At 32.7% G+C, this 26745-nt stretch overlaps 1 protein-coding gene across 2 annotated transcripts; it reads right to left on the bottom strand.

Moving 5' to 3' along the window:
• Positions 1-5793: 5793 nt before the first annotated feature.
• Positions 5794-11754, bottom strand: LOC107910648 (coatomer subunit epsilon-1). 2 transcript variants are annotated; one of them, XM_016838586.2, is made up of 7 exons: positions 11407-11754; positions 11229-11318; positions 10954-11105; positions 8570-8705; positions 8334-8489; positions 7892-7971; positions 5794-6098 (listed from the first exon to the last, which is right to left on the bottom strand). In XM_016838586.2, the coding sequence occupies exons 1-7, from the start codon at positions 11575-11577 to the stop codon at positions 6005-6007; spliced, it is 879 nt and encodes a 292-aa protein (XP_016694075.1). In that variant the 5' UTR covers positions 11578-11754; the 3' UTR covers positions 5794-6004. The 2 variants fall into 2 exon arrangements, with proteins under 2 accessions (XP_016694075.1, XP_040945365.1); XM_041089431.1 differs by having other exon boundaries at positions 8334-8471; positions 11407-11722.
• Between the last annotated feature and the right edge of the window lie 14991 nt (positions 11755-26745).

The following is a 26745-nucleotide window of genomic DNA, read 5'->3' as shown; positions in this document are numbered from 1 at the left end:
TAACTATCCGCCCAAGGATGCTTAGAGCATACCGTCCTTAGTAGACTTGATTGTACCACCCCTTTGGTGGACTCCCTCTCCCGTACACTCTTATTGAATGGCTTGTTAGCAATTCTTTACTGTGTCATCTTTCAGCTTAAATCGCCACTCTGGCAAACTCATAAGTTACCATCCATGCAGCTATGCAAGCCTGTCATCTTATTTTATCATTTCTTCCTTATGGAGCTAACCTCATGGCAGAGTTCTTGCACCAGACTTTCTTTCTTACAAGGGCATTCATTTCTCTCATGTTCCTTCTTTCACCTTTCTTGGTAGTTCTTAATCACGGATCCTATCTTACGATCCTTGGGTAATTTCCAATCCTTCATTCTGTAACTAGGCTTACTCTCACCAAACCTATCTTCTTTTAATTCTTGGTGGGCCTTCACCCATGTCTTATTCCTTATCACTACCATTCTTTTGGCGGATACCTTAAAGTCCACTTACTGTTACTTGCACTTTCCCTTTAACTCTTCTTCCACCTATATGGGCTCCCATACTTAGCACACTGGCCGCATACTCCTCACTTGAGGTTCTAGCGTACTTTACGCATTCATTTCATGGCAGACTCTATGGGTTGTCGCAGCCTAGCTATGGTCTTATACCCTTCTTCTTCATTCTCTCTGTCCCATCTAACTTGCCCCTATTTAGTACCCCGACAAACTTACCTCGTGTTTACTGTCCCAACAAACCTAGCTCGTGTTTACTGTCCCGATAGACTTACTCTAATCCATTTTTAATGTTTCGACAAACTATCTATTCTGCAGTTACCGTCCCAGTGGACTATCTCTATGGATTCCATGGAGTTTCTCACCCATGGTCTTACACCGATTCGCAATCTTAGCGTACCATCTTATGATGTCATGGCGTCTTTCATCCATTGTCTTACTCATCATACCTTGTTGCCATATCATCTTTCATCTCTGGTCTTACACCTCATATCATATATCAAGCCGTCATGGTGTTTTCCATCATAGTTTTAAGTCATATACCTTATATCATTTACCTTGTTTCCATGGCGTTTTTCATCCATGGTCTTAATTTTATATACCTTATACCATATACCTTGTTTCCATGATATCTTTCATCCATGGTCTTACGCCCTTATCATTTCCGTGTACCATGCTGTCATGATGTCTTTTATCCATGGTCTTACGCTACGTGCCTTATACTAGACTGCCATAGCCTCTATCATCTACGGTCTTACACTATATACCATTGTCACGATGTCGCCCCGAAGGACCAGTGGATACTACTGTCATGGTAAATACCATTTCATTATTTCATTTCCTGAATCCTCCTCCCATTACCTCCTTAACACCACCTAACCTTGAAGCTCGAACACCGTATTATTCCCTCCTCAAGGTCTGGAGCTTCACCCGAGGTTGTAACTAAAGGTTTTGTCTCTATTTCTCTTACTATCTTCATCTAATCCCTTGAAGTTTACCCAAAATCATGTAATGCATGTTCATATTATCATGCTTCATGCTTATGAAACCATGGTATACTTAAACAACGTAAACCATAATAACAAGTTCAGAGTTTGGAACTCACCTGAATCTTTATCGTTGCTATAGTTTATTCTTTCTCTTCGAGCACCAAATCTTTCATTCTCTAGACAATAGCTTACAACCAAAAATAATCATAGGTTATACTCAATATTCTTAGCCTTAACTCATTTTTCAAAAACATGCAAAACCTTTAAAACAATTTTGAAGCTCTATAGCTTCATAGCTCTTACGTACACAAAAAGGTTAAGAACCTTACTTGCTTGTTGGTTTCCCTACATTTCTAGCTTCATTGTCATGAAGTCTACTTCATGCAGAACCTTCCATGGCTACTCCTTCTACGATCTATTGTAGAAGAATACGAATGGGAGAATTTGGAACAAGGTCAGGAAAAAAAACAACCTTGGAAGCCATCTCCCAACTATTTATAAACCTTCTCGTGCCATTTTCAATCCTATAAGAGTCATCCATGGCTAATTATAATGTCTCCCACTAAGGAATCAACTAGTTCCATTCTAATCGAACCAGAATTGGATCTCAACCATGTACAATTTGGTTTCTAGCTTTTCCGTTTCTTCAAAGATAGGTTGCCAGCTTACGATCTCTTTTAATTTAGTCTCTTACTCTTTTTTAATTTTAAGTTATTAAGAATTTGGGTGTTATAGTAAAACCATAGCTCGACTGTGGCAACCAATAGAGTCCATGGGGATAGTAAACACGGGGTGGTCCACCGGGGCACTAAACAAAAGGTAGTCTGCCAAGACGTTAAGCATGGGATTATATTGCGTAAGTACCTCGCTCAACTGAGGCAGCATACCAAAGTCTGTAGGGACAGGAAACACGGGTGGACAATCAGGGCAGTAGTAGTGGGAATCCCGCGAACAAGGAAAAATAGGGGAATGAAAAATGTAAAGTAATGGAAAAAAGATAGTGAGCCAACGGATCATTGGGGAATCCATTGGATAAAGAAAAAAGTGAAAAAGGAAACAGTCAGCTAGCATAGTGATCAGAAAAGGCTAGCAGAGCATATGGGTGGTAACCCAACAAGAACTAGCCATGAAAAATGACACACCAATAGTGCCTGGTGTACAAGAAAAACAAAATAAGGTTTAACCGAGGATCGCAGATAATGATCTGCCATCCAGAATCTCCAGAAGTAGCTCAAGGAACCCTGTATGCTAGTGGTTGATTGAAAGTACGCCAATTAGTCCATAAGGAAAGTAGGGATTACTTAGAACCCAATAATAGATAGAGTTGCCAAAAATAGAAACACCGAGTGACAGATATGTCTATCAAGACTAGTCTTTTTTAAGGAATACTATCGAGAAAGTATTAGTCAAATGGTTAGTTTCGTAGGGAACCAAAATACGGGAGAAATCGTGAGCACAGATGACCACTCTGATAATAGTGTGCTAGGTACTGAATGACAAAATGGTTCACAACAGACGGTCATGAGACACTCACGAGCATAGTATCTCAAATAAGGTGGATTACAAGGAAGTAATCCAACCGCTAAACATCCCAAGAAGAACTTAATCTGCTAGTGTTGTAACAACCCAGACTCAGTCCAGACGCTGGACTCGAGCTACAGGATGTTACAACAGTAAATAGAAATAATCACATATGTTTTAATCAATAATATTCAATATATAAATAAATACGAGTTGAATTTAATGATTAACATGCATTTCAAACAAATTCAAGTCTCAAACGAGCTTATGAAAGCTCTTAAACCGGCTTGGAAGCAATTCAAGACCAATTTGAAACTTTTACAAAAAAGATAGGTAAAATGGTAAAAGAGGAGTCACATGGTCGTATGGCTAGGCCTTGTGACAGGCTGAGCCTGTGTGGTGCTATATCACATAACTGTGTCCCCAAATCGTGCAACAGACCGATGCCATGTAATCCAGGGTCACACAACCATCTCGCCAGGCCGTGTAACTAACTGTAGCCATGTGAAACCAAAACCATCCTTAACCAATAAAGCATAGGGCCGTGTCACCTACCCGTGTGCAGCATATATGACCCTTTTTGTGCAAGGAACATACCAATCCTACAAGGTGACCTAAAATGCCATTCATACCATTCAAACCTAATTCAAAACATACATGTTTCAAAGCTAAAACCTCCATCTATATAACCATCTAAACATTCAACCAATATGCATTCATTGGCACCAACATATATTCAAACTCAAAAATACAATTCATACCAAAGCTTTTAACCATTTCATGACACAATCTAATTCATATGCATAATACAATCCAAAAGTTTTCCATTTCCTTTAACTGTCAAAATACCAAACTTGTCATCAAGCCACACATCATATAACAAAGTACTCCATAAACTTACATACAAACATAAACATACCAAAACATATACATTCACTTAAACAAGCCTAACCAACCTATGTACATGTCACAAGTAACCAAGTTGAAACATCAAAGTTGAAACATATACATCTCCTTGATCTGATCAACATGTTTCGGACGTCCAAAATCTACAAAAAAGTAGTAACACGAGTAAGTATTTAAAATACTTAGTAAGCTTATACAATATAAACATTTACTTTCCTCAATTACTTATCACATACAAATTCATTATGCCAAACAATTATCCCTAATAAAATACAATACAACATCATTAAATACATAAGGTTTTGAACTCCAACCATACTCATAACCTCAATTGTTCATATTTCTAGCACAATCTAACTTGTATCATATATTCATATCATGAACATCCTTTTTGCTAGCCTCAACATCATACCATCACATTTCCATTTACAATTCCACCCGATGAAACTTCGTAAAAGAATTCAGTGCACAGGTGAAAATAATAGTGCCTGGTTACCTGTTTGGGTTAAACCTACATGAATAATGAATAATAGTGTCTGATTACTCGTCAAGGTTAAACCTACACAAATAATGAGTAATAGTGTCTAGTTACCCGTTAGGGTTAAACCTACAAGGTAAATAGTCTGAACAAGGCTTAGTGTACACGTATTCTTGAGTCCAAAACACATGCTGGAGCTCGAAACCTTTGGGCATTGACCTGTAATATCGTATACTATTAGAATAATACTATATGTCATATTGGAATTTTCAAATGTTACACCAAATAAATATTTACGCCAAGGATAAATTAGTAGATCATTTTAACAAACTTTTGACCAAACAATTTAAATTAAAATTTTTGTACTTATTGTCTATACTTTTATTTAAACATTTGACTGAGTTGGTGTCACCCCTCAACCGAGTCTCAATTTGGTTGTGAAATTACCAAAAGTTTGTTTCTTTTACAAAGAAAAGCAACAAATATTATTTTGACGGTATTTATATCTTTTTATATTTTGTTAAATCTATAAAATGCATATACATTATGAGAATCATAGGGTTTGAAAATAATACATCAAGCATTATTGTTGGGAGGACTTTACGTAAATACTATCTCAAAATTAGATCTAGATCGTAAAACAGATGATGATGAAACCTATGATTAACTAAAAAAATATTATTTTAACCTAACATTTTTCTAAAAAATAGTATCAAGTTCTTTTAGCAATGTTATAGGTAAACTACCAAAGCCTGGCAAAATCATTTTATTAGGTTAACAAATTGTATAGTTATAGATTTATGTCAATCTTATACCAGATTTGTGATAAAATTAAAAACAAAATAATTTATGTTAATAATTTACAAATATAGATTTATGTCAATGTTACACTAGCATTAGATTTGTGATAAAAGTTTATATATATAGTTTTACTTGTGCCCAAATCAACAATTAATTTCCATACAATTTATTAATTTAAATTCCATGTCATCAACTTCTCAAAAAAATTCCATATCATCAAAAAAATATCTAATAAAAAATAAGGGCTTTTATGATTAAAACATATGTATTTGGTTAAATATAAAAAAACTATCAATAAGAGCTTTTTTTAACATATATATATACACCTTATTTACTTAAAGAGGATTTTCTTTATTCAAATTTAAGGATAAAAATATAAATATATCTGTTTAAAAATATTTTCCTTTCTCCCTCATAATGAGTTTTAAGATAATCTAGTAAAAATATTTTTTTTAAATAGGGAGATAAGCTTCCAGATCATCCCGTACCCAGGCTCATTTTGGCTTGGCCCAAAACCCCGTTGCCTTAATCAAATTACGATAAATAACATCCTTACCCAAAATTTCCATGAACTTAAAAAAGTTTTCTAACAGTACAAACAATAGCAGAGTGATATAAAAGATGATGAATTTCAAGTGTTTTTTAAGAACAGTACAAACAGCCAAAAAAAAACATACAATCCAAAAGTTTCCAATTACCCTTCTATTTTGCCGAGCAAGCACTAAATTTGCCAACAATCTCATAATTGATCATAGACTCACGTAAGGCAAAGAATAGCAGTCAGAACAGTTGTAGAATAAAACAAAACTAACTCCAATTCTTCAAGCAACTGATTGCACTGCTCTTTCAAAGCTATCTTCCGCAGATGATGCACGTTTAACAAGAATGTGCTCTGGATGTGTGAGTTTCAATTGGCTGCCAAGAAGTCAAAAGACAAGGTCAGGGTTGGGAGCATTTGCCAAAACAATCAACAATGTAGCATCTCAATTAAGATCTGGCTGTAACACCACTCGGTATAAATTAGTCTAAGACTTGCTCATTTTTCTTTTTACAAACGGCTTAGAACTAAGGATTGAGATTTGAAGCCGCCTCAGGTAGAAAACTGATTTGGTTAACGGTCATATTCTGGTGTATTAAAAAGAGCAAAACATACAAGCTACATTTAAATGAAAACAACCAGCATGTTCACTTCACACAGAAATGCTGCTTCAACTTACCTAATTGAAGTATCTAGTTTTGCAACGTAAGCATGCATGAATACCTACTGAATTTAAGATTGAAATACTCTTCACAATACATGCATAACATGCATTTAGGTACATATATAAAGTCTAACTTTCTCAATTGATTCAAGGTTAGAGCACCTGCCATCTTCATCATGAATAATAAGGTGAATGGAAAATTAAAAGGAAAAGCTATTTTTGCACCAGCTAACATCATTTACACTTGTTTCAAGAAAAATGAATTACGGAATCTTATTTTATTTTTTTGCATTTTCCTATATTTGTTTAATGGAAACAACTTGGTCAAAGAAAAATTACTTACATGTCAAAAGAAAATAAGACATTTTTTTTCTGAAAATTGACTTATTATTTTGAAAAGGGTAAGTCATTTTTCAAAAAATAGCTACTTTATGAATAATTTTATTTTTTATATAAAATTAATTTGAATCAAGCCAAATATTTTTATATTAATAATAAATTTTAATTTTTAATTTTTAAAATTATTCAAAATATTAAAATATTAATATCAAATATTATAATGTTCAATATTATTAAACATACATATTTAATTATTTATATAATAAATTAATAAATTAATAGTGTAATTTATTATTTGAATAAATTATTGAATATTACAATTTTAATTTAATAATAAATTTTAACAATAATATTTTTAATATGCCATTGAAAAATACTTATATTAATATTTTAATAATAAATATATATTACAATTTATAAATATTTAGTAATAGATATTTTATAGTATAAAATATGAATATTTGTTTAAATCATTATTAGGTTCATTTATCTTTTCCAACTCTAATGTGCCACTATTCACTCTCATATATGTAATATATGTAATCTAAATTAAGTTTTAATTAGGCACAGTTTATTTTTAATTTTATATAAGATATTAATTATTATAAAAATAAATTTTGATTGTCAAAAGGAATGTTCCTATGATATTTTATAGCAGATATATTCATGTTGTGTTTGTTTCATTTAAAACAACTTTTAGAAAATGATTTCAGAAAAGTTTGTCAAATAATGGAAAATATTTTATACAGAATCGTCTAAATACCAGAAAATATTAGCATTTTCAAAAATCACTTTCTGAAAGCTGTTTTCTGTAAAACAAGTGCAACCTATGCATCAAATTTGCAAGACTTTCAAGCCTTACCCTTATGTTTCAAAAATGAAGTACATGAAAATAAGAAAACTTTAGTGAATATGGACCACGAAAATTGATTAAAAGGAATGCTGAATCTGAGTTTAAACGGGCATGCCTGAACTTAATCATCTACCAACTAGGCAATCCAAACTAGGAACTTCGGTGGAAACTCCTATTAGTGTATTGAATTCGTTAATTTAATGCTAACTTAGAAAAATGTTACCAAAACTTGTGAAATTTCCAAACTGATATGGGAGTAGTCAACAATAAAAGCCAGGACAAATAAAGATAAAGGATACAAATAACTAGATTACCTTAGATAACGTGAAGATGATTTACCGAGGTGAAGGCCGCATACAACCAGGTTGGACAGAGTTTCAGGATCCTTTGCATCCTATCCATTGACAAACAACCCCTTATCACAAAGTTATATAAGAGCCAACTAATTCGAAGCAATGAAACTTGGTAGTGAAATATTTGGTGCCGTGATGCATCCAAAACTTTAAAATTGACAGGAACACAAGGGACTAGAGGAAAATCCAAGAGTCAAATTCAATATCATTTGACATCACTAAGAGGTTATATCAGAAACAGAAACTTAAAACATATCAAGTTTGGCAGAGCAATTTATGATCATGAAACACATTTACTGTAGTCAGTCCTGTTCACGGGGCCATAATCAGACCAAAAGAGTAGCCAAATCATAGGTTTAAATCTAGAGAAAACAAAAGTTTAATTTCCACAATTTGATCTTGCCTTATTAAGTGCTTCAAGTAACAGTGTTTCAGCCTCGTCAAAGTTTCCCATGTGTATACAGCAGACAGCCTTCCCATTTAGGATCAAACCAGTCATTGGATATTTCTCAGAGAAATCTTGGAAGATCAGATAAGCTTCCTGTATCTTTGAACCACCCTGATTAGGTAGGATAACATGTTACATAATATCCATGATTTCTCATTTATAGTATTATTAAAATGAAAATTATCTCATACCACTGCTAGATTCAACCATGCATTTGCAAGTTGAGTCAGTGTATGGTCCTCATCAATCTGCTGCATGACCCTCAGTTGTCTCTCTGCATAATCTGACCGGTGCATCTTAATGAAGATTTGCACATTCAATGCATGACTGAAAACGGAGAACAGAAACTTAACAGATGAATCAGAGGTTCCAATTTGCTTCTGGATGTATAAGTTGCTGATGTTATACTTTAGCAATCAAAGAGTCAACTCAAATTCACTAGAAGGAAAAGAATCCTTTTTCAGAGGCCCACTAAATGGAACATTCGCATTTTCTAGAGGAATTGGATAGCAACTCCTAGTTCACATTTGTAAGTATATTTGGTACAAAGATTTTACAGAATAACTCAACAACTTTTGAGTAGGAAAACCTCTCATAGAAATGCAGTATTAAGCCAGTGCTATACAAACTTATGTATGAAAATTTCATTTGTGGGAAAGATGAGAGAATTTGCATAGGAAAGAGATGTTTTATTGTCACCAGCTTATGAATTTACTTAATTACTATTTATCTATCAGCAAAATTCCTTTTAAAATTAATCCAAAGAGGGAACTGTGAGCCAATCCAATGCAGCATCCCAGCCAATTAGACTGCTAGTGTATTGGGGAAATGGAATGAACTGCCAGTTGCAAAGGCAACTGTGACCAATGTTCACATAACATCAGCCTTTGACAAATTAGGTGATGCAGACCACCATTGGAGTGGTTTAACTATGAATTTTGGCTTTTACTTAAGTAGCCTTATTTAGAAAAGTTTTCCTTCAGCATCAAGCTCACAGAGTATCAAGAGCTTCGAAACACAAATAGTCCACATTCTTTTATACCAACTAAACACCAATGAAAGAGAAATAATTGTAGGGCTAGGGCTATATTTCCTTCTAAATATAAATTGCATGCTGGTAGAAATCACCTGCAACATGCAAGAACCTAATTGTTTACATAGTTCCTAGTTAAGCTATCATACTGTATTATTGTTCCATATTTTCTAATTTATAGATATGAGGGACAAAGAAATCGGAGCCAAATCTGTGCTGTGAAACCATAGAAGACTCAACATTTTAGCTACAGTGGAAGGGGATATCTCAAAGGTCACAGTCAGCCCGTACAAGTGCGTTCCTAGGAGGAAAAATTCAATGAAATCCAGCCAAAACTTGCAATTTTAAACATCTGACTTACCACTATATACCTAGAATCCTGTCCTGTACTTCAAGTATTAGCTTTCAACTATTTGAAAGCAGTATCGTTCACCTCTGACCACAAACATAGAGGCAAGGCAAATGCAGCAACATGCAAGTCAGGTATCAACCAAAAGTAATTCTTTTTGCACTACTACCAAGTACAAACTTACATGTTTCCATTCGGTACAATGGAGGATCTATTGCAGCATCGGCAGTACTTGAATCAGAATAGAGAAAATGTGTTACTGAAACTTATCTACTATTGCTGTTGTATCTTGTAATTTGAAGAGATGACATCTTTTTAGATATAGGATCTGTTTCTTTAGATTTAAAATATTTTATGATATGTGATTTCCATGTAAAATATGATTTTCAGTTTTTGGATGGTATACCAGAATAAAGTAAAATAAATAGGTGAAACTCAATATGCAGCAGTTACACCTATTTTGATCCATTTAAATTGGATGTGCACTCTTTTTTCTTTTCTTTCGCTCACTGCAAAGAAAATAAAAAATAAAACTAGTCACTCCCACATTATCTTCAATGATTGGGAAAGTGGATAAACATTGATATTATTGTAATAACATTGTTATCAACTGGTCTCCTTTTTATAGGAAAGCCAATCCTTAACGCTTACACCACATGCATGGGTTAATATCCCATCCCCCCCCCCTTCTGAAGAGAGCAGATTAGTAATGCACTTTACAACTTCAATCCATTTTCTACACTAGTGTCTAAACTATTTCAGTGTGCTTTCATTTACAGAAAAAAATAAAAGAAAAATGACATTTTTCTATTATCAAATGTCTGAATTTTAGCACGTTGAACGGGGCAACTGCTGATTCTGGACCAATATGAAATAGCAGAGGATTTAGGGCTATATAGTGTTCATAATTCTGATTCAAGTGGAATTCGGACAGTATTATGTCTCGTATGTGCCCTAACTAGTCTCAAGGTATATAAAGGGAGGTAATCTTACCCTATCTTATGAGCCTTTTTCTTCTATGCCCAAGAATCCGGACTGTTAAGAAGGGTAGATGACTTAACTGTGCAAATCAATGGTCACCAATTTGAAAATATATAGAACAAAGAACAAGAATTGATGAAGCTGAATTCGGCATCATCAATGATAACAGAACCCAAGCAAGAATGAAAATGCAGTCGAATAATAAAACTCACAGTTCCATGGTGCCACCAGCATTGGTGTGTTTAAGAGCTTCAATATAATCTTCTTCATGCATGAAAACGATTCCAGCAATCAACCTTAATAAGGCATTGCTTCCAATCGCTGGATCTGCTAACCATTCTTTCAAGCTCGCAATTGTTGATTCCTAAAGGCGATATTCAGCAAAACCCAATCATAATCCTCTATCAAAACTACATATTTTTCCCATTGTTCTAGCAGATCTTTACCTATAACAACAAAATTCAAGCAGATCTAAAACGAATTTCACCTTATCATGAGGGTTGGAGAGATAGAGGGCCAGCAGTTTAACGGCTTGGAGAGGAGTTGCAGCGGCGGAGTCGATCTCATTGATCACCAGCTGGGATTAGAGAAACAAAAACGAGTTTTAGATTTGCAAATACTATTGGAAAAAGAATATGAAATTGAGTACAAAAGGGAGGGGGTACTTGGTAGCTGCCGAGAGCGATGTAAGAGCGGTAGACGAGGCAGTCGCGCTCGACGGCGTCGTCGGGGGAGAGGTTGGGAAGATCGCTGTTGTTGATGGCAGCCTGAAAGGAACCCAAGTAGAAATTGTTCCTCAAATGGAACAAGTGATCTGGTGCTGCAGCTACTGCCATTTGAGACTGTCTATACACACAGAGATCTCGAAACAATTACAATTACAAATGCTTTTTTCCTTTTTCAGACCTTCAACTCTGTCTTGACTCCTTCCGTTTCTTCTCTGTCTATAATATATCAGACAGATCTATTAACCTATTGGGTTAGCGGTTAACAGAAATATTAGTTCAAATTCTGTAAATGGTGTTTGTACTATGCGTTTTTGTTTAATTTAGTCTCATTATTATAATTTAGGGTAAACTACAACATTAGTCATTAAACTATGAGTAAATTTTTGTTTTAGTCATTTAACTAAAAAAGTTACAATTTAGTTACTGAACTATTAAAAAATTTACATTTAAGTCGCTGGGCAGTTAAAATCGATACTCTATAGTTTTCTCAGTTCGCACTATTTACACCAATTAAAAGCTCTCATTCTTTTTCTTTTCCATAGTTAAGTTTTTTTTTTTATAAAACAACTTAGGATGCGACGAGTCTACGAATCAAAATTAAAATAGCTTTTTTCTCCGATTTTTTACACTGATCGTCAAATCAACTTGGATCTAAGGTATGTTCTTCTATTATTGATGTATACTGACTGATCCACCATACTGATTGTCAACTTCTTGTTTGGAGCTCACTGGTGAAACTTAAACAAAAAAAGAATTTAACAGTTCAATGACTTAAATAAAATTTTTTAAATAGTTCAGTGGCTTAAATAAAATTTTTTGAATAATTTAGTGATCAAATTATAAATTTTTTTAATTAAATGAAAAAAACAAAAATTTACCCATATTTTAGTTACTAATTATATAATTTACCTTATAATTTAATCATTTCCAATTTCTTTAGCCTTTAATATATTTCCATCCTTATCTTAATTTTTTTTCATTTGACTTTGATTTTCACAATAAGACAATTTTTTTTCACATTTAAAAAAAGACAAACAAAAAATATAATATTTATCCAATTTTGAAAAAAAAATGTTGCATTTGCCCCATGGCAACTTGTTATAAAAAATAAGTCAATTCAAATTTTTGGATTTTTATCATTGTATTAACATAAAATTTTACAATTTTTTAAGGTATTAAAATATAAAATTTTGACTTTTGAAGGAACTACAACAGAAATTTAAATTTTATGGGGAAATATAGTTTTACCATTTGATTAACTTAAAATATTGTAATTACTATAGGGACTAAAAGAAAATTTTCCACTTTGAGAGTTCAAGTCCTTGCCTAACAAATAAACTTCCTCTACCTCTTCATGTGTCGCTATATTTATGCCCCTCGAGTCCTTTCTTGATACATGTATTAGTGAACATCTTCAATATACCCAATTTACTTTTTCTTCATTTTGCCAAAAATCCATTTCACTTTATTAATATACATATATATATTCAGTTCCATGGAAAACCAAAGAGAGGAAGAAGATGGAAAGACTTGATGGAGCTAAGGAATCGATTGGATTAATTGATATATTTTGTATTCTTTCGATTCCTTTTTAATTTATTTTTGGATTTATTCATTTTGATTTTTATTAGAGAAAAATACACATTGAATCCATGGAAAACCACAGAAGAGAATGCAAAAGAACAAGAACAAGATTAAGGAAAGGCTAAATGGAGCTAAGGAATCAATTGGATGAATTGGTCTTTTTTTTTCTTTCAATTCCCTTTAAATTTATTTCTATTTCTATTAGTCTCTTGTAAACAACTAGATTTGTTGAATCCTCACTTTTGTAAATTTCAAAAGCTTTTTTTTTTTTTTGAGAAAATGTTAAATTAGTATTATTTTGGGTTTAGCTTGATCAGTTTACTCAAAGGCAACCCTCTTCGCACATCTATTCTCTCAACGTTCATCCCCTGTGTGATAGTTGCTACAAAGTTCATGGATGATATGTATGTTAGTTAACTTCCTTGAACAAATTCATAATTCGTGCTTTCAAACTTGTTGGATATTCATTAATTTTGCTTTATAGGGTTATCTTATACTTTTTCCCCTTCGTTTTCATTAGAAGAGAACTTTTGAAAGTGTGTTGATATAGTTAGGGGTGAGTGTTCGATTGAATTGAATTGAATTGAATGAAAAAATTTCGAGTTAATTGAGTTGACGAATCCTACTTTATCATCCTAACTCGATTTTAAATTTTCTCAAATCGAGTCGAGTGAGATGAAATTCGAATTAAATTGGATCGAATATATTTGTTTGAGTTAAATTAAAAAAAATGATTTTGAGTCCTTGTAATCACTGTCACCCATCGTAATCAAATTTGTCAATCGTAATCAAATTTATTATTAACTTTCATCCCCTCATAATTTTTTATTAATATTTTATATACGGGTTAGCTTCTTTGATTGCTTAGTTGCTTCAATTATCTTCTGATTCTTGTCACTATATATTTTGAAATTAAAAAATATACTAAATGTAAAAAATGTGATTTTTTAATAGAAGTTATCTTAAAAATAAAATGTGAAATTGATACCAACATAAAATTTTAACACGAATATTTATAGCATCATTAATAATTTAATTTTAACAAAAAATTATAAATATTCAATATGATTAAACAATTCCATAATATAAATAGTACAAATTGTGTAATTAAATTTAATAATATAAATAGTAGATATAAATAAAATTATTACTATTTAGATTTATGGATTTTTTTGGATGATTATGATTTTTTATTTGGGGGTAAAAGGTGAGAAATAAAAGTTTTGGGGGGAAATAAAAAGTTTTGGGGGTTGAGGGATTGGGGAAAAGTAAATGGTTGGTAAAAATTTTGGGGGGGAATATTCAAAAAAAATTTGGGAGGATGGATTTGGGGTAGAAGGGGTGGGATGGAAGGGGAGAAAAAGTTTTGGGGGGAAAGTGAGAGGGAGTAAAAGTTTTAGGGAAAGTAAAGAGGTTTGGGAGTTTGAGGTAAAAGTGTAAAATATTATAGTTTGGTATTCGGTTTATTCAAATTATTCAAGTTATTCGAATTTCAAAACCAAACTCAATTCAAACTCGAAATTTGAAAAAGAAATTCGAGTTGACTCGAATAATTCGACTAATTTGAATAACTTGATTCATTTAACTCAAAATTAAAATTTTTTTCTCGATTTTTTCGAGTCGAATCGAGTTTTACTCACCCCTAGATATAATGTACAACAAGAGAAGAGGATAAGGAGGAACAAGGAAAAGAATATGGTGGTGTTGTGGAGATTAGTTCACCTGAAGAGGCTGAGAGCCAAAACAAGGACAAAAGGACAAACGACTTAAGGAGAGAGTTGCTCAAAGTAACTTTAAGGTGTAGGAAATCAATCCCTTCTGCATCGTTCATCAAGGTATTTATAGGAGAGATTTTCTTGTTCATGAAGGAATTACAATCCTATGAGTTAATGTTAAATGGCAACCAACCGATTTGAAAAGTAGAAGTAAACTTACCAGTTGCTTCTTCCTCTAAAAGGAAGAGACAACACACTAAAAGAAATAAGACTAAGTCATCTAGGCCAACTAAATTAGAAAGGAAGAGAACCAAGTCTAAGTGTTTCTTCTACAACAAGAAAGAAAATTTTAAGGCCAGCTGTAAAGAGTGGAAGGATTACCCTAGCCACTGAGGACAAATGTATGAAACTCTTTATGATAGAAATTTGGTTAGTGGAAGATTCGATAAACCACTAGGTCATTGATTTTGAAGTCATTAACCATATGTGTTTCTCTATAAGGGTTTGGGGAAATGGAAGATCTCAGGGATAAGAGTCTATTGTTGCGAACCAAGAATGAGACAAGTGTGGTAGCTGAAGTAGTGGGAGTTGTACATATTTATTTTGATAATTTTAGAAAGATTATTTTGAAAGACACTTTCTATGTATAAAATTTCAAAAGAAACTTAATTTTTGGTGCATGTTTATTTAAAGACAGCTTAACCGTGGCTTTTAATAATAGTCTTGTAATATTTAGAAATCGTAATTTTATTTTAATGGATGAACGTCTAATAATCTCTATTTTATCAAACCAAAGATGTACACACTGAAACTAAAATTTTGAATAAAAGACTTAAACATTATCACTCTAATGAGGCATACCTTTGAGATTTTGAGCCTTGATTATATTAACCAAGAAAGAATCACTAGACTTGTGAAAGATGACACTTTAAGTTCGCTTAAAGAATTTTATCTTTCACAATGTGAATCTTACTTAGAAGGTAAGATGACTAAGCGATCTTTTAATGAAAAAGGAACGAGGGTTGTGAAACCCTTAAAACTTGTGCGCACTAACATATGTGGCCTCATGAACGTTAATGGAAGAGTTGGTTACAATTATTATGTAATATTTATTGATGATTATTTCAGATATGAGTATGTGTACCAAATGCACTGCAAAAGTGAAACTTTTGATAAATTCAAAGAGTTTCATATAGAGGTGGAGAAAAAACTAGGTTTACCCATAAAGACACTTCGATCTGATTGAGGTGGGGAATATTTATCAAATAAGTTCTTAGGGTATCTCATAAAAAATGATATATTATCCCAATTAATCGCGTTGAGAAATCCACAACAAAATGTCGTGATAGAGAGAATAAATTGAACTTTGTTAGACATGGTTCGTTCAATGTTATGTTATTCGAAGCTGTCAATCTCCTTTTGGGAATATGCCCTGCAAACGACTCACTAGATTCTGAATGATGTACCAACTAAGGTTACATCTAAAACTTCATATGGAGTATGGCACAATAGGAAGCCAAGTCTAAATCATGGAAGGATTTGAGGATGCCCAACCCACTTATTGGATAAAGATGCGATGAAGTTGGATTCATGGACAAAGTTGTACATGTTTGTGAGATATCCTGATGGAAAAAAGGGTGATTTTTTTTATGACCCAAAAGAGCAAGTAATGATAGTGTCGACTCATGTTACTTTCCTTGAAGAAAGTTACACGAATTAATTTAAGCCTAGAGGTAAAAAAGGTACTTGAACAACTTTTGGGAAATATACAAAACCCTGTAGCAATGATTCTAGAAACAACTTCTAATAGTAGACCTACAAATAATCAGCAGCATAAGGAGCTTCATTGTAGTGGGAGGGTTTCTCACAAGCCTAAGTTCTTCCAATTTAGAAGAAGTGTTTTAAACACTGAGTTTTCCGAACAGGAAGATGATAACCCACTCACATTTGATGAAGCGATGTAGAATGTTGATTTCAAGCTCTAGGAAATAGCTATGAAAGCTGAGATGGATTCTATGGAATCCAACTTACTTTGGGTACTTGTAGACTTACCGAAAGGGATAAAAATCATAGGGTGTAAGTGGATCTACAAGAATAAAAGAAATGCAGATGGAAAGTGGAAACTTACAATGCCAAACTTATAGCAAAATATATATATAGCTGGAAAATTTTTATTCGTGCTCAATTCAATCTGCATATTTTTATCGATTGCGACAACTCTCGATTACGAGAGCTGGCAAACAGATATCAAGTGTAACAACTCAATTTTAAGTGGTGTCAAAAATAGTGGTTTCGGGACCACAATTTCGACGAGTGAGTCTGTAAATATTATCATTTAATATTTACAAGTTAAATATTATGCTATTGTGAATTTTGATTTTATAGATTTTATTAATTGGTCATTCAGTCAAGGTATAAGTGGTTCGTACTGAAAGCCAATAATGTTGGAAAATGAGGTATCAAGACATCGTTTCCATAAATCAAGCCTGTAAATATTTTTATTAAATATTTACAGACTTTTTATATCGGTAAATTGAATTTGGGATAGGAAATTTTGTCGAATTAGTGATTAATTAATGTATAAGGATTAAATTGTAAAAGTGATAAAAGTTAATTGTTATGGATTTTTAATTAATTGAGGACTAAATGAGTAATTGGGCCTTTCTTAAACCACCAAACGGTGGTGGATGCCAATTGTATACCACCAATTTTGCTAATCATGTGTAAGTTTGAACTTTAATTAATTAATTATAACTATTAACTTATAATCATAGTATATAACATAAAAAAAAAGAAAATATGATATATTCATTATCTTCTTCATTTGGCCGTGAGAAAAAGAAAGAAAAAGGTTTCAAATATTTAAACATTTTGTCCCTCATTTGGTATGATTTCTAAGTCCTTTTCTTGTAATTTTTTTTGTTTTTCAGATTATTGCAACTAGGTCCAGCTAACTTGTATCTCCATTTTCAAAACTGTTAAAGACTTCTAAAGCTTCCATTGATGTTAATTGACATTTTTGAATGTTTATGGTAGATTTTGAAGCTTAGAAATGACATAGGATTAATTTATTAAGTAAATTTTGTTACTTTTGAGTTTAAGGACTAAATTGTGAATATCTAGAAATTGGTATAAATTTTCTGTAAATTGTGATGATATGATGTTGTATATAGACATAACTGAAGTGGGTTTAAATTTTGGAGTTTAAATTCAGAAGATATGATAAGTTCGGTTTTAAGGACTAAATTGAATAAAATGAAAAACTTTAGGGGCGGCTGAATAATGAAATTGAGCTGATACTTGTCTATAATTTGATGAAATAAGAGGGGAAATTGATAAATTGAATTGAATAATTGTATAGATCAAGAATTGGACCAAATTAGAATTAATCGAAGAAAAGGCAAATCTGTTGATTAGTCCTTAGAGAATTGACTGTTTTCTATTTTTCCAAGTAAGTTTGCATAGCATAATTGTATTTAAGTTGTTTTATATTTGATGTCTGAATTTGTATTTGTTTGATAATAGTTTGAATTTTGCACAATTTGGTACAACGGGTGAGTTATGAACTAAAACATAGAAAAATGATAAGCTGATGGTTAAAACTTAAAATGATGAATTAATATCTAAAATAAAAATGAATTGATAATTTATTATAATTGGTCGAATTGTGCTGGTATGAAATTGATCGGTTGTTTACGGTAAGGACTAAATTGAATTGATTTGAGATTATTGTATATTAATGTAAATGTAAAATTGCTTTTGTATTGAGAAGAATTTTGTTGGTATATTGATATCTATTGATGAATTACTATTGAACATATATAATTGAATTGAAAAATTAGCTTATAATGGAAATTGAAAATGGTTACCCTATTAACTGTTCGGGTAGAGTTGGATATAGTTGGCATGCCATAAGATAGGAAGAGTTCAAGGTTACTTCGACTATGAGTCGATGATGCACTAGGTGCCAAATTAATTTGGTTATATCAATGAGACACTGGATGTCAAACTTATTAATGAGCACCGTGGGCGCAAACTATTTACTTCGAATTTATTTGATGAAGGATTGGGTACCAAACTAGTTTGTTGGTTGGATCCGTGTATTCGTTCGAATCTGAGTCGAGTTAATAGGGGGAATAAATGGTAAAAGTGGGATAAGTATAACCGAAACGATGATGATAGAGTCCTCGAAATCATAAGATTGAAAATCTAAAATGAAAAGTATTATTTGATAATTGAGATTTCAATTAGATATGAGATGGAAAGTAATGTGATATTTGATTTGTGAGATATAAACTGGATTGATAATTGTGATATGATAATACAAAGTTAATTAATGATATATATGAATATCAATAGTATTGAATACTTATATGTATCAGATATAAGAGTCAAAGGGCCAATATGAAAATGTGATAAATCTATGAATTTGATGCATAATTCGAGCAATAAAATGGAATAATGATTGTCATTATATTGAAATTGGATGTACTATTGAAAAATAAATAAATAAAATTATACGATATAATCTTTAGATTGAGTAATTGAAGCTTGTATACATTTATACATGTGTACCATTGAGACTTTTAGTTGTATTTAAGAATTGAAATGTTATGAATAGTATTGAGTTTTGAATTAAAATAAAATGATTTTGTTCTGTTATTTATCGTAGCATCCCCTAACCCTACTTTGGTGACGAAGACGGGAGTGGGTGTTACATCAAGATAGCTTTCTTGAACGGCTGTCTTGAAGAGAGCATCATATGGTGCAACCCACCAGATATATAGTTAAATGAAATGAGCATAAAGTGTGCAAATTGCTTAGATCCATATATGGACTAAAGTAAGCATCCAGCTCACAAAATCAAATATTTGATCAAGCAGTCAATATTTTTTAATTTGAGCAAAACATAGATAAACCTTGTGTTTATAAACGTATTGAGGATGGAAAGGTGGTCTTTCTCATTCTATATGTCAATCATATTCTACTTATTGGAAATGGCGTGGAGACATTGATCACCCAACCTGAGTGTGTGTGCATCAGGGTTGAGAATCAACACAAATACAACAATAAAATCGAATTAACTATGTGCGGTGTCTGCAAGTGTGACAAGTCAATTGTAATATAATTTGTACAACGGGGTACAAGAGTACTCTAAGGATCGAACACACAAGAGTCAGCAGTTGGGTGAATTCTAGCTAAAAACATGCAAAAAAAAGTCTAAACAACTACTCGCTAGATAGCATAGTACGATAGGCCATGAAATTGAGAGTATTTAAACTAGCTGGCTAGCTAATTAACAAAAGGACTAAATCGTAAAGCATGCAAAGTTGTAAAACTATCTAATCAATGACAATGATGTTTGGTTGAATTCAATGTGGTTCATTAATCATCGAATTAGGGATCTAAATTGTTGAAACTCCTAAAGTGACTCCATTTTACCTCTAGGTCTCAATTTTACCAAATTAGACAAATTAGTGCGGTATATCTCTTAATCTCACTCGGCTAACTTGAAAATAATGAATCAGTGCCTAATAAGATTACTTATCGGTCTCACTTATCTTAATTTTCCCTTAATGGCGTGTAACATCCTGTTTTTCAGTGGTGTCAGAATAGTGGTTTTAGGACCACAAATTTTAACGTGTCAATTCGTAAATATTAATTATTTAATATTTACGAGGTCATTATGGTCCTATTAAAATTTGGTTAAGAAATTTTAATGTGTAGACAGTTAATTAAAGAAAAGGACTAAATCATAAAAATGTAAAAGTTAATCACTAATATTTAATATGGACTAATTAGGTATAAAAGTGTTATTGATTGGACTTAAATGGAAAATTGGCCAATGTTAATATTAGTGGCCAGTTTTGAAGTTTGAATTAAGTGATTTTTATGATTAAAATTATATTAAAATAAGGTTAAAGTAATAATAATAAAAAATGTTGAAGCCACTATCATCTTCTTCATATTTTCTTTTCAGTCTAACCAAAACACCACTTTAGTAGCTAAGTGAGCTTTGGTTTTGTCATTTCTTCTTGCATGTAAGTGATATCTTTATTGTTTCTTCATGAATTTTATGTTTTTGTGTTAGTTGAGTTGAAATCTATTTAGTTTAGGGTTAATTTGTAAGATTAGTAAAGTTTAGAAAGTCTACCCTTAATGTTTTTGAAGCCTTCTTCTTAAAAGAGTTTTATTTGGGTGCTTGATGTTGATTTTGTGTTATTATATAGAGTAATTTTGTATCAATCTGGAAATTAGAGATTTAATTGAGTAATTTGTTAAATGAGAAGGATTTTATTATAAATTTAAGGATATATAGGTTGCATGTTAAAGGTTAAGTATTCGAAAATATTGGGTTTATATGTTAATTGTGGAATTGTCTTATTTAATATTATGGATTAAATTGTTTAGAATGTAAATGTTTAAGGGAAAATGTGCGAAATTGTAAATAAGGAATTATATGTATTGAATTGATTTGTATATGAAATTGAAGTTAATAATTGAAATAAATTATATTATAGATCAAGAACAAGTACAAAACCAAGGAAAATGGAAAGTTATGGAATAGTCCCTGAACTTTTGTTATTTCTGCAGTTTAGCCTTGGTAAGTTTGTACGGTTTAAATTTGTATAATTTAAAAACTTTACTTATTTATGAATTGAAATTGTTAAATGTCCTGAAAGTGTTGAATTGTATTAAGAGGATTGATTTGAGAAAGTAATTATATTAAGTGTTCTCATTTGATAAATGATTGAGCCAATGAACATAGGATAGGATGCAATTAGCATGCTAATAGGTTATATCACGCGTTGTACGGGATTGATTGGTGTTGAGATGATGATTTTTGATTTATTATTGTGTACTAAATATACCGAAGTTCTGCATTTGTTGCGGACAACCGTGTTATATTACAGTGAAGTGTGTTTCCGGGGGCGGATGTAAAGCCTTCGGGCTTGGCATTCAGTGCCAAGGTGTGTTTCGGAGGGATGTTAGCCTACGGGCTTGGAACTTAGTGCCGAGGTGTGTTCTCGGATGGTTAGCTCATTTGAGCGATTTGGTGTGTTTGGATGGTTAACCGTGTATTCAAATTTGTTATAACGTTCATCAGTTATATTTTCAATGGTATAATGTAATTGATTGGATTGTATCATTTGCTTTTAATCATAAATCTCACCCGTTAGTTGATTGTGATTTGATAGGATTTTGGTTTATTTTCTGTATTCTGTATTAGATATGTTTATTCAATAAGTTATTATTTTAGTCGTTGGACTTACTAAGCTCAATTAAGCTTACTAGTGTTTTTTTCTCTTATTTCATTGTAAATACATTTTAATGGAAATGGGCGATCAGATCGACTCAAAGAATCACACTATTTGGAAATCTTTTGGTGGTTTTTGAATGTTCACTTTAGGTTATATGGCATGTAATAGGTGAATAGTATTGCGTTGGTTACTTGTTACTTGTGAAGTTTGTTAGTCTTGAATGATGCTTGCCAATAGATGGATTTTGGTACATGTGAATATGTTTTGATTGGTATATATATATGTTTTGGAAATTGTTTGGTATGTTTTTTATAAGTCTTATGAAAGTGTTGGAATATGGCAATTTGAATTATGGATTGAAAGGAGTGGTGGTTTTGATATGAATTGGTGTAGGTATTTGAGTACTTTGAATGTAATTACTTTAGTTTGAAATGTGATATTGGTTTGCTTATTAGATTGTGGTGACAATGAGGGCATATTGGTTAGACACTTAGGATGTATGTCTTGACATGTTTTGACCTTGTTTGTTTGTGTTTTAAGTAAGTTTAATTGATGGAAATTGGGTTTCTTGATGTCCAAGTATGCATATTTTGGTAAACTTGAATTTGAAGGTACATTTTGGAGTAGACGACCTTGGACACGGACTATCACACGGCCCTGTGCTACATACAGCCACACTATATGACCGTGTATCACTATTGTTTAAAGTGTAGGTTTTACACGATCTGCGACACGGATGTGTGACCCTATTTCGAATATTCACATGGGTGGAAACACGGGCTGGGACACGACCGTGTGTCCATACTTCTAGTACTCACACGGTCTGGGTTATGTCACACGGCTTGGCCACACGGCCGTGTGACCCTTATTTTTCAAATTTTCTAGATTCTTCTATTTTGTTTCAAAATGACCCCTGAGTTTTTTTAAATTACTTTCAGGGCCTCTTAGGCTCGATTTAAGGCCCATAAATGTAATTTTAATAATAATATGTTTAATTGTTTCTATGTGAATTTAAATGTTCTAAATTTTTTGGTAATGCTCCGCAACCCTAATTCGGTGACAGATAGGGGCTAGGGGTGTTATAGGGCATCAATCTTAATTTTTTAGGGTTTAGGATTTAGGGTTTAGGGTTTATTCAAATTTATTGCAATTAAGTCTTTAACTCTACAAATTAATTTAACCACATCTCAATCAAGCAACCCCCTAGGATTTAGTTACCCATTAACATATCTAAGCTAACTAACATAAAAGAAACATACATGAAAACCATTAATGTAAAACTTGAAGAAAAGATGAAAGCTTTGGTTTTCACTGTGGAAGGTTTAAAGGAAAAGCAACTAATGTAACACCCTAACTCGATGCAATCATCAGATCTAAGTACAGACATCACAACAGAACCGATTTATTATTCGTACTAAAATTTCACTATGTTAAAATAATTTTATTACTTATTAAATAATCTTATAAACATCTAAATTTCTAAACAAGGTTTGTTGTCCACTCTATGGACTCTGAGGCATCTAAAATTGATACAATGTTATCACCCTCTTGGAGAGTTTTCCTTATGGTGACCCCTAACCTATGTGCATGACTTTTTCCTTTGAAGCCTCCTGACTCATCTTAATTTGGCTTGGTCATTCCTTGAGTTCCTTGCTCCATGAACCTTACAACTACAGGTCAACTGTTTGTAAGTTCGAATGAACTTAGTGAGTTTCCTTATTCACATGCATGCCACACCTTTCTAGTGATTGAATAAGTAAACACTTAATAATAATTAATAACAATACAACTACTCCCTGTTTGTTGAGAGTTTGTTGAGAATTTTATTTCAATTCATTCTAATGGACTTGTTCCTATTGTCACATCCCGAGATTGGGGTTGGAAATTTTGGTCGTGTGAAGTGAAGGTTCACCAATAGTAGTGTATGCCAAATGATGTGGTAAGGAGCTCACCAATTTCCCTACGAGGCAGGTTCACTAACGTGCTGATGAGCTGGGGTTCGCCAGTCTATTTGGCAAGCTAGGGTTTGCTAGTCTATTTGGCTAGCTGGGGTTCACCATTCTATTTGGCGAACCGGGGTTTGCCAGTTGAGTTGCAAACTGGGTTTGCCGGTCAAAGAGAAAGTTAGACTCAAATTAAGGAAAAGAGATTTAGTGTATCTAGGAATACTTTACGTGCAAGTAATGTCTTTCCTAAGTCAGATAGGGTATCCAAAGGTATTTAGGACTCTTAAGTCTATAAATAAGACCCTTAGTCCTATGAAATTCTTCACTGAATATTTTGTCGTCAAAGTCTTTGTTCTAAAATTCGTTCATAGCAATTTGGGTAAGTCTCTATCTTGTTAGGTTGGTCGTCTGAAAAGCTAGGTTCACTTGCATGTGTTAAATCTATATGTTCTGTTTAGTAATTTTTATGTTTATTGTAAACCGGTCAGACCATCTACCAGCAAGGATAAGGGAAAAGCTAAACTTGTTTAAGTTTCTTTGTTTTAGATGAGTGATCGAGGATTCGACGTGAATATGTTCTTTTTAAAGTTTGCAAAAGTGTGAGTGGTCTGAGATTATTTCGATTATGATTAGAATTATGTTAACTATTATGATTTTCTAAAAAGAAATTTGTTTTCAAAACCCAAGTTTCAAAAAGGCAAGTTTTCTAAAAAGCTCTATTTTCAAAATATAATTTTGAAAAGATTATTTTAAATCATAGTTTTGTGCGAGCTTCTAAGAAAGTCTATGGTTTTAAGAATGTTTTGAAAGAGTGAACTTTAAAATTTGTTTTAAAGGGAGTTAATGTGCGAGCTTTATAAGAAAATGTTTTAAGTTCGCATGCGTGCGAGCTCTTTATTAAGATCAGCTTTATGCAAGCTCTTTGATATGTGCGAGCTCCTTTGTGAGCCATTTGATTTGCATACCAAGGATTATGAATAATCACCAGCTTCTCAGTAAGCTTTCCGTAACCGAACCAGTCTTGCGACCTAAGGCAGACCTTGTTCATATTTTTTGTTAGACTAACTAGTCGTGTGACCTAATGCCGACTCTGTTTTTGATTTTTGATAAGTATGAGCTGGTTTCGAGACTTAAGGCAAACCCATACTCGAAGTTTTAAATGTTTTGAATGAAATTGACCTCATAATATAAGGTAAGCACCTTTTAAAGCAAGTTTTAAAAGAAATGATTAATAAGTATTGTTTTTAAACTATTTCCACAAATATGTTTTCTGACAATACATACAAAATGGGTCTCGCAACCTCACCTGCGAACCTAACAAGCAAAATAATTTCAAAACTATGTATTCTATTGTTTTCAAACTCTATTTTTAAAGCATAATCTGTTGGTTTCTGATTAGTCATTGAGTTCGAATTGAACTCATCCACTCCTCTCTTACTTCTCAAGTAAGTAGGTTGCGGATAGCAATGGTGGGTATTGGCGAACCTGAGAAATAGACGATGGATTTAGAATGTTATTTATATTGTTGACATAAGTATTGAACAATTACTTAAGTTTACCTTTAAAGTTTTGACCTATTTTTGAGTTTAATTTTTATTATTCTGTGAACCATGACTTGGAGCAAGTGTTTATGTTGTTAATAAATCGATGTTATTCATGCATGAGTACTATTTTGTTTTGCTTTAATATTTGTGAGACAATTATATGGCTGGTTATCATAACTTTTGACCCATGTATGTTTGCATAAATTACTCGCGTACCCTTGTAGCGATAGTTTTATTACATTTGAAACCCTGTATGATGCGAACAATATTTACATGCATACACTTGACTTTGCAAATCCTTACATGTGTACGAACCCATGTTTTATGTGAGCCCTACTAAAGTATGGTAACCTTTTCATGCATGTTTTCCTTCAATTGCAAAGCCTATTTACTATTAAAACCACAAAGTATGAAAACCTAAGCATGCATGGTATCTTTTGCGAAACATGTTTGATGCAAAGTAGGTTTATATATGGACCTATTCTAAAGCTTGCGAACTTAGGTATCTTGTGAACTATAGTTACCTTGCGAAATCTTGTGTTATTAAGATAGGCGAACTTATGTGGTGTTTAGTCATATGAACTTAGGCATGAACCTTTCTTGGATTATTTGTTAAGCTTGCATGTTTACTTCTTTATGTATAATTTCCACTGTTGCTTTTTTATTTAACATATTATTGTTATTTGTAAGTGGTGTGTTGGAGGTTAGGTTGGGAGTTAATGGAGAGTCACTTCGGTGGCTAATGTGGCACATCGGATTCGGGTCGAATCATCTTGATCGGGTTTAGGGTGTTACACCTATTCCCACCCATATGTACTTGAGAGTAAATTGTTAAACGATTTCCTTCCGATCATTCTACCTGCCTTTAGTCGACCTTGACAATTTCACTAATGGTCTCGCCATCTCTAAGGAGCCTACCCTTCTTTTACTTATAGTATTTCTTCACTTTATTCCTATCATGGTTTTCGTTTCCAAACAACATGCCTTATTAAGGCGACCTTCTCGTTTTCTCGCCTAAAGGTCCTTATCTTAACCCCATATGACTAGCTCACCTTTCCCTCCATCAATATGACTAGCAAGATCTCACGCCACCTTATAGGATTAAATCCTGTTTAGCTTAAATAGTGACCATATTACTTTCTTGTTAATCCACCTTAGTCATTTTATCTTGCCCTTCACCGTAACACATATTCTTTCTACTGATCTAAGTGCCCGATTTCGGCCC

This window comes from Gossypium hirsutum, chromosome D02 (genome assembly GCF_007990345.1).
Source record: "Gossypium hirsutum isolate 1008001.06 chromosome D02, Gossypium_hirsutum_v2.1, whole genome shotgun sequence".
NCBI lineage: Eukaryota > Viridiplantae > Streptophyta > Magnoliopsida > Malvales > Malvaceae > Gossypium > Gossypium hirsutum.
Note: the sequence above shows the minus strand (reverse complement) of the source record. Positions and strands in the feature narration are given on the sequence as shown.

Bases quoted from the DNA above. Each gene is read 5' to 3' on its own strand.
- LOC107910648 (XM_016838586.2), bottom strand. From the start codon at position 11,577: ATGGCAGTAGCTGCAGCACCAGATCACTTGTTCCATTTGAGGAACAAT. The intron at 8,490-8,569 runs GTATGAGATAAT...CTACCTAATCAG, and splicing joins CATGGTTGAATCTAGCAGTG to GGTGGTTCAAAGATACAGGA. The intron at 7,972-8,333 runs GCAAGATCAAAT...GTCAATGGATAG, and splicing joins TACTTGAAGCACTTAATAAG to GATGCAAAGGATCCTGAAAC.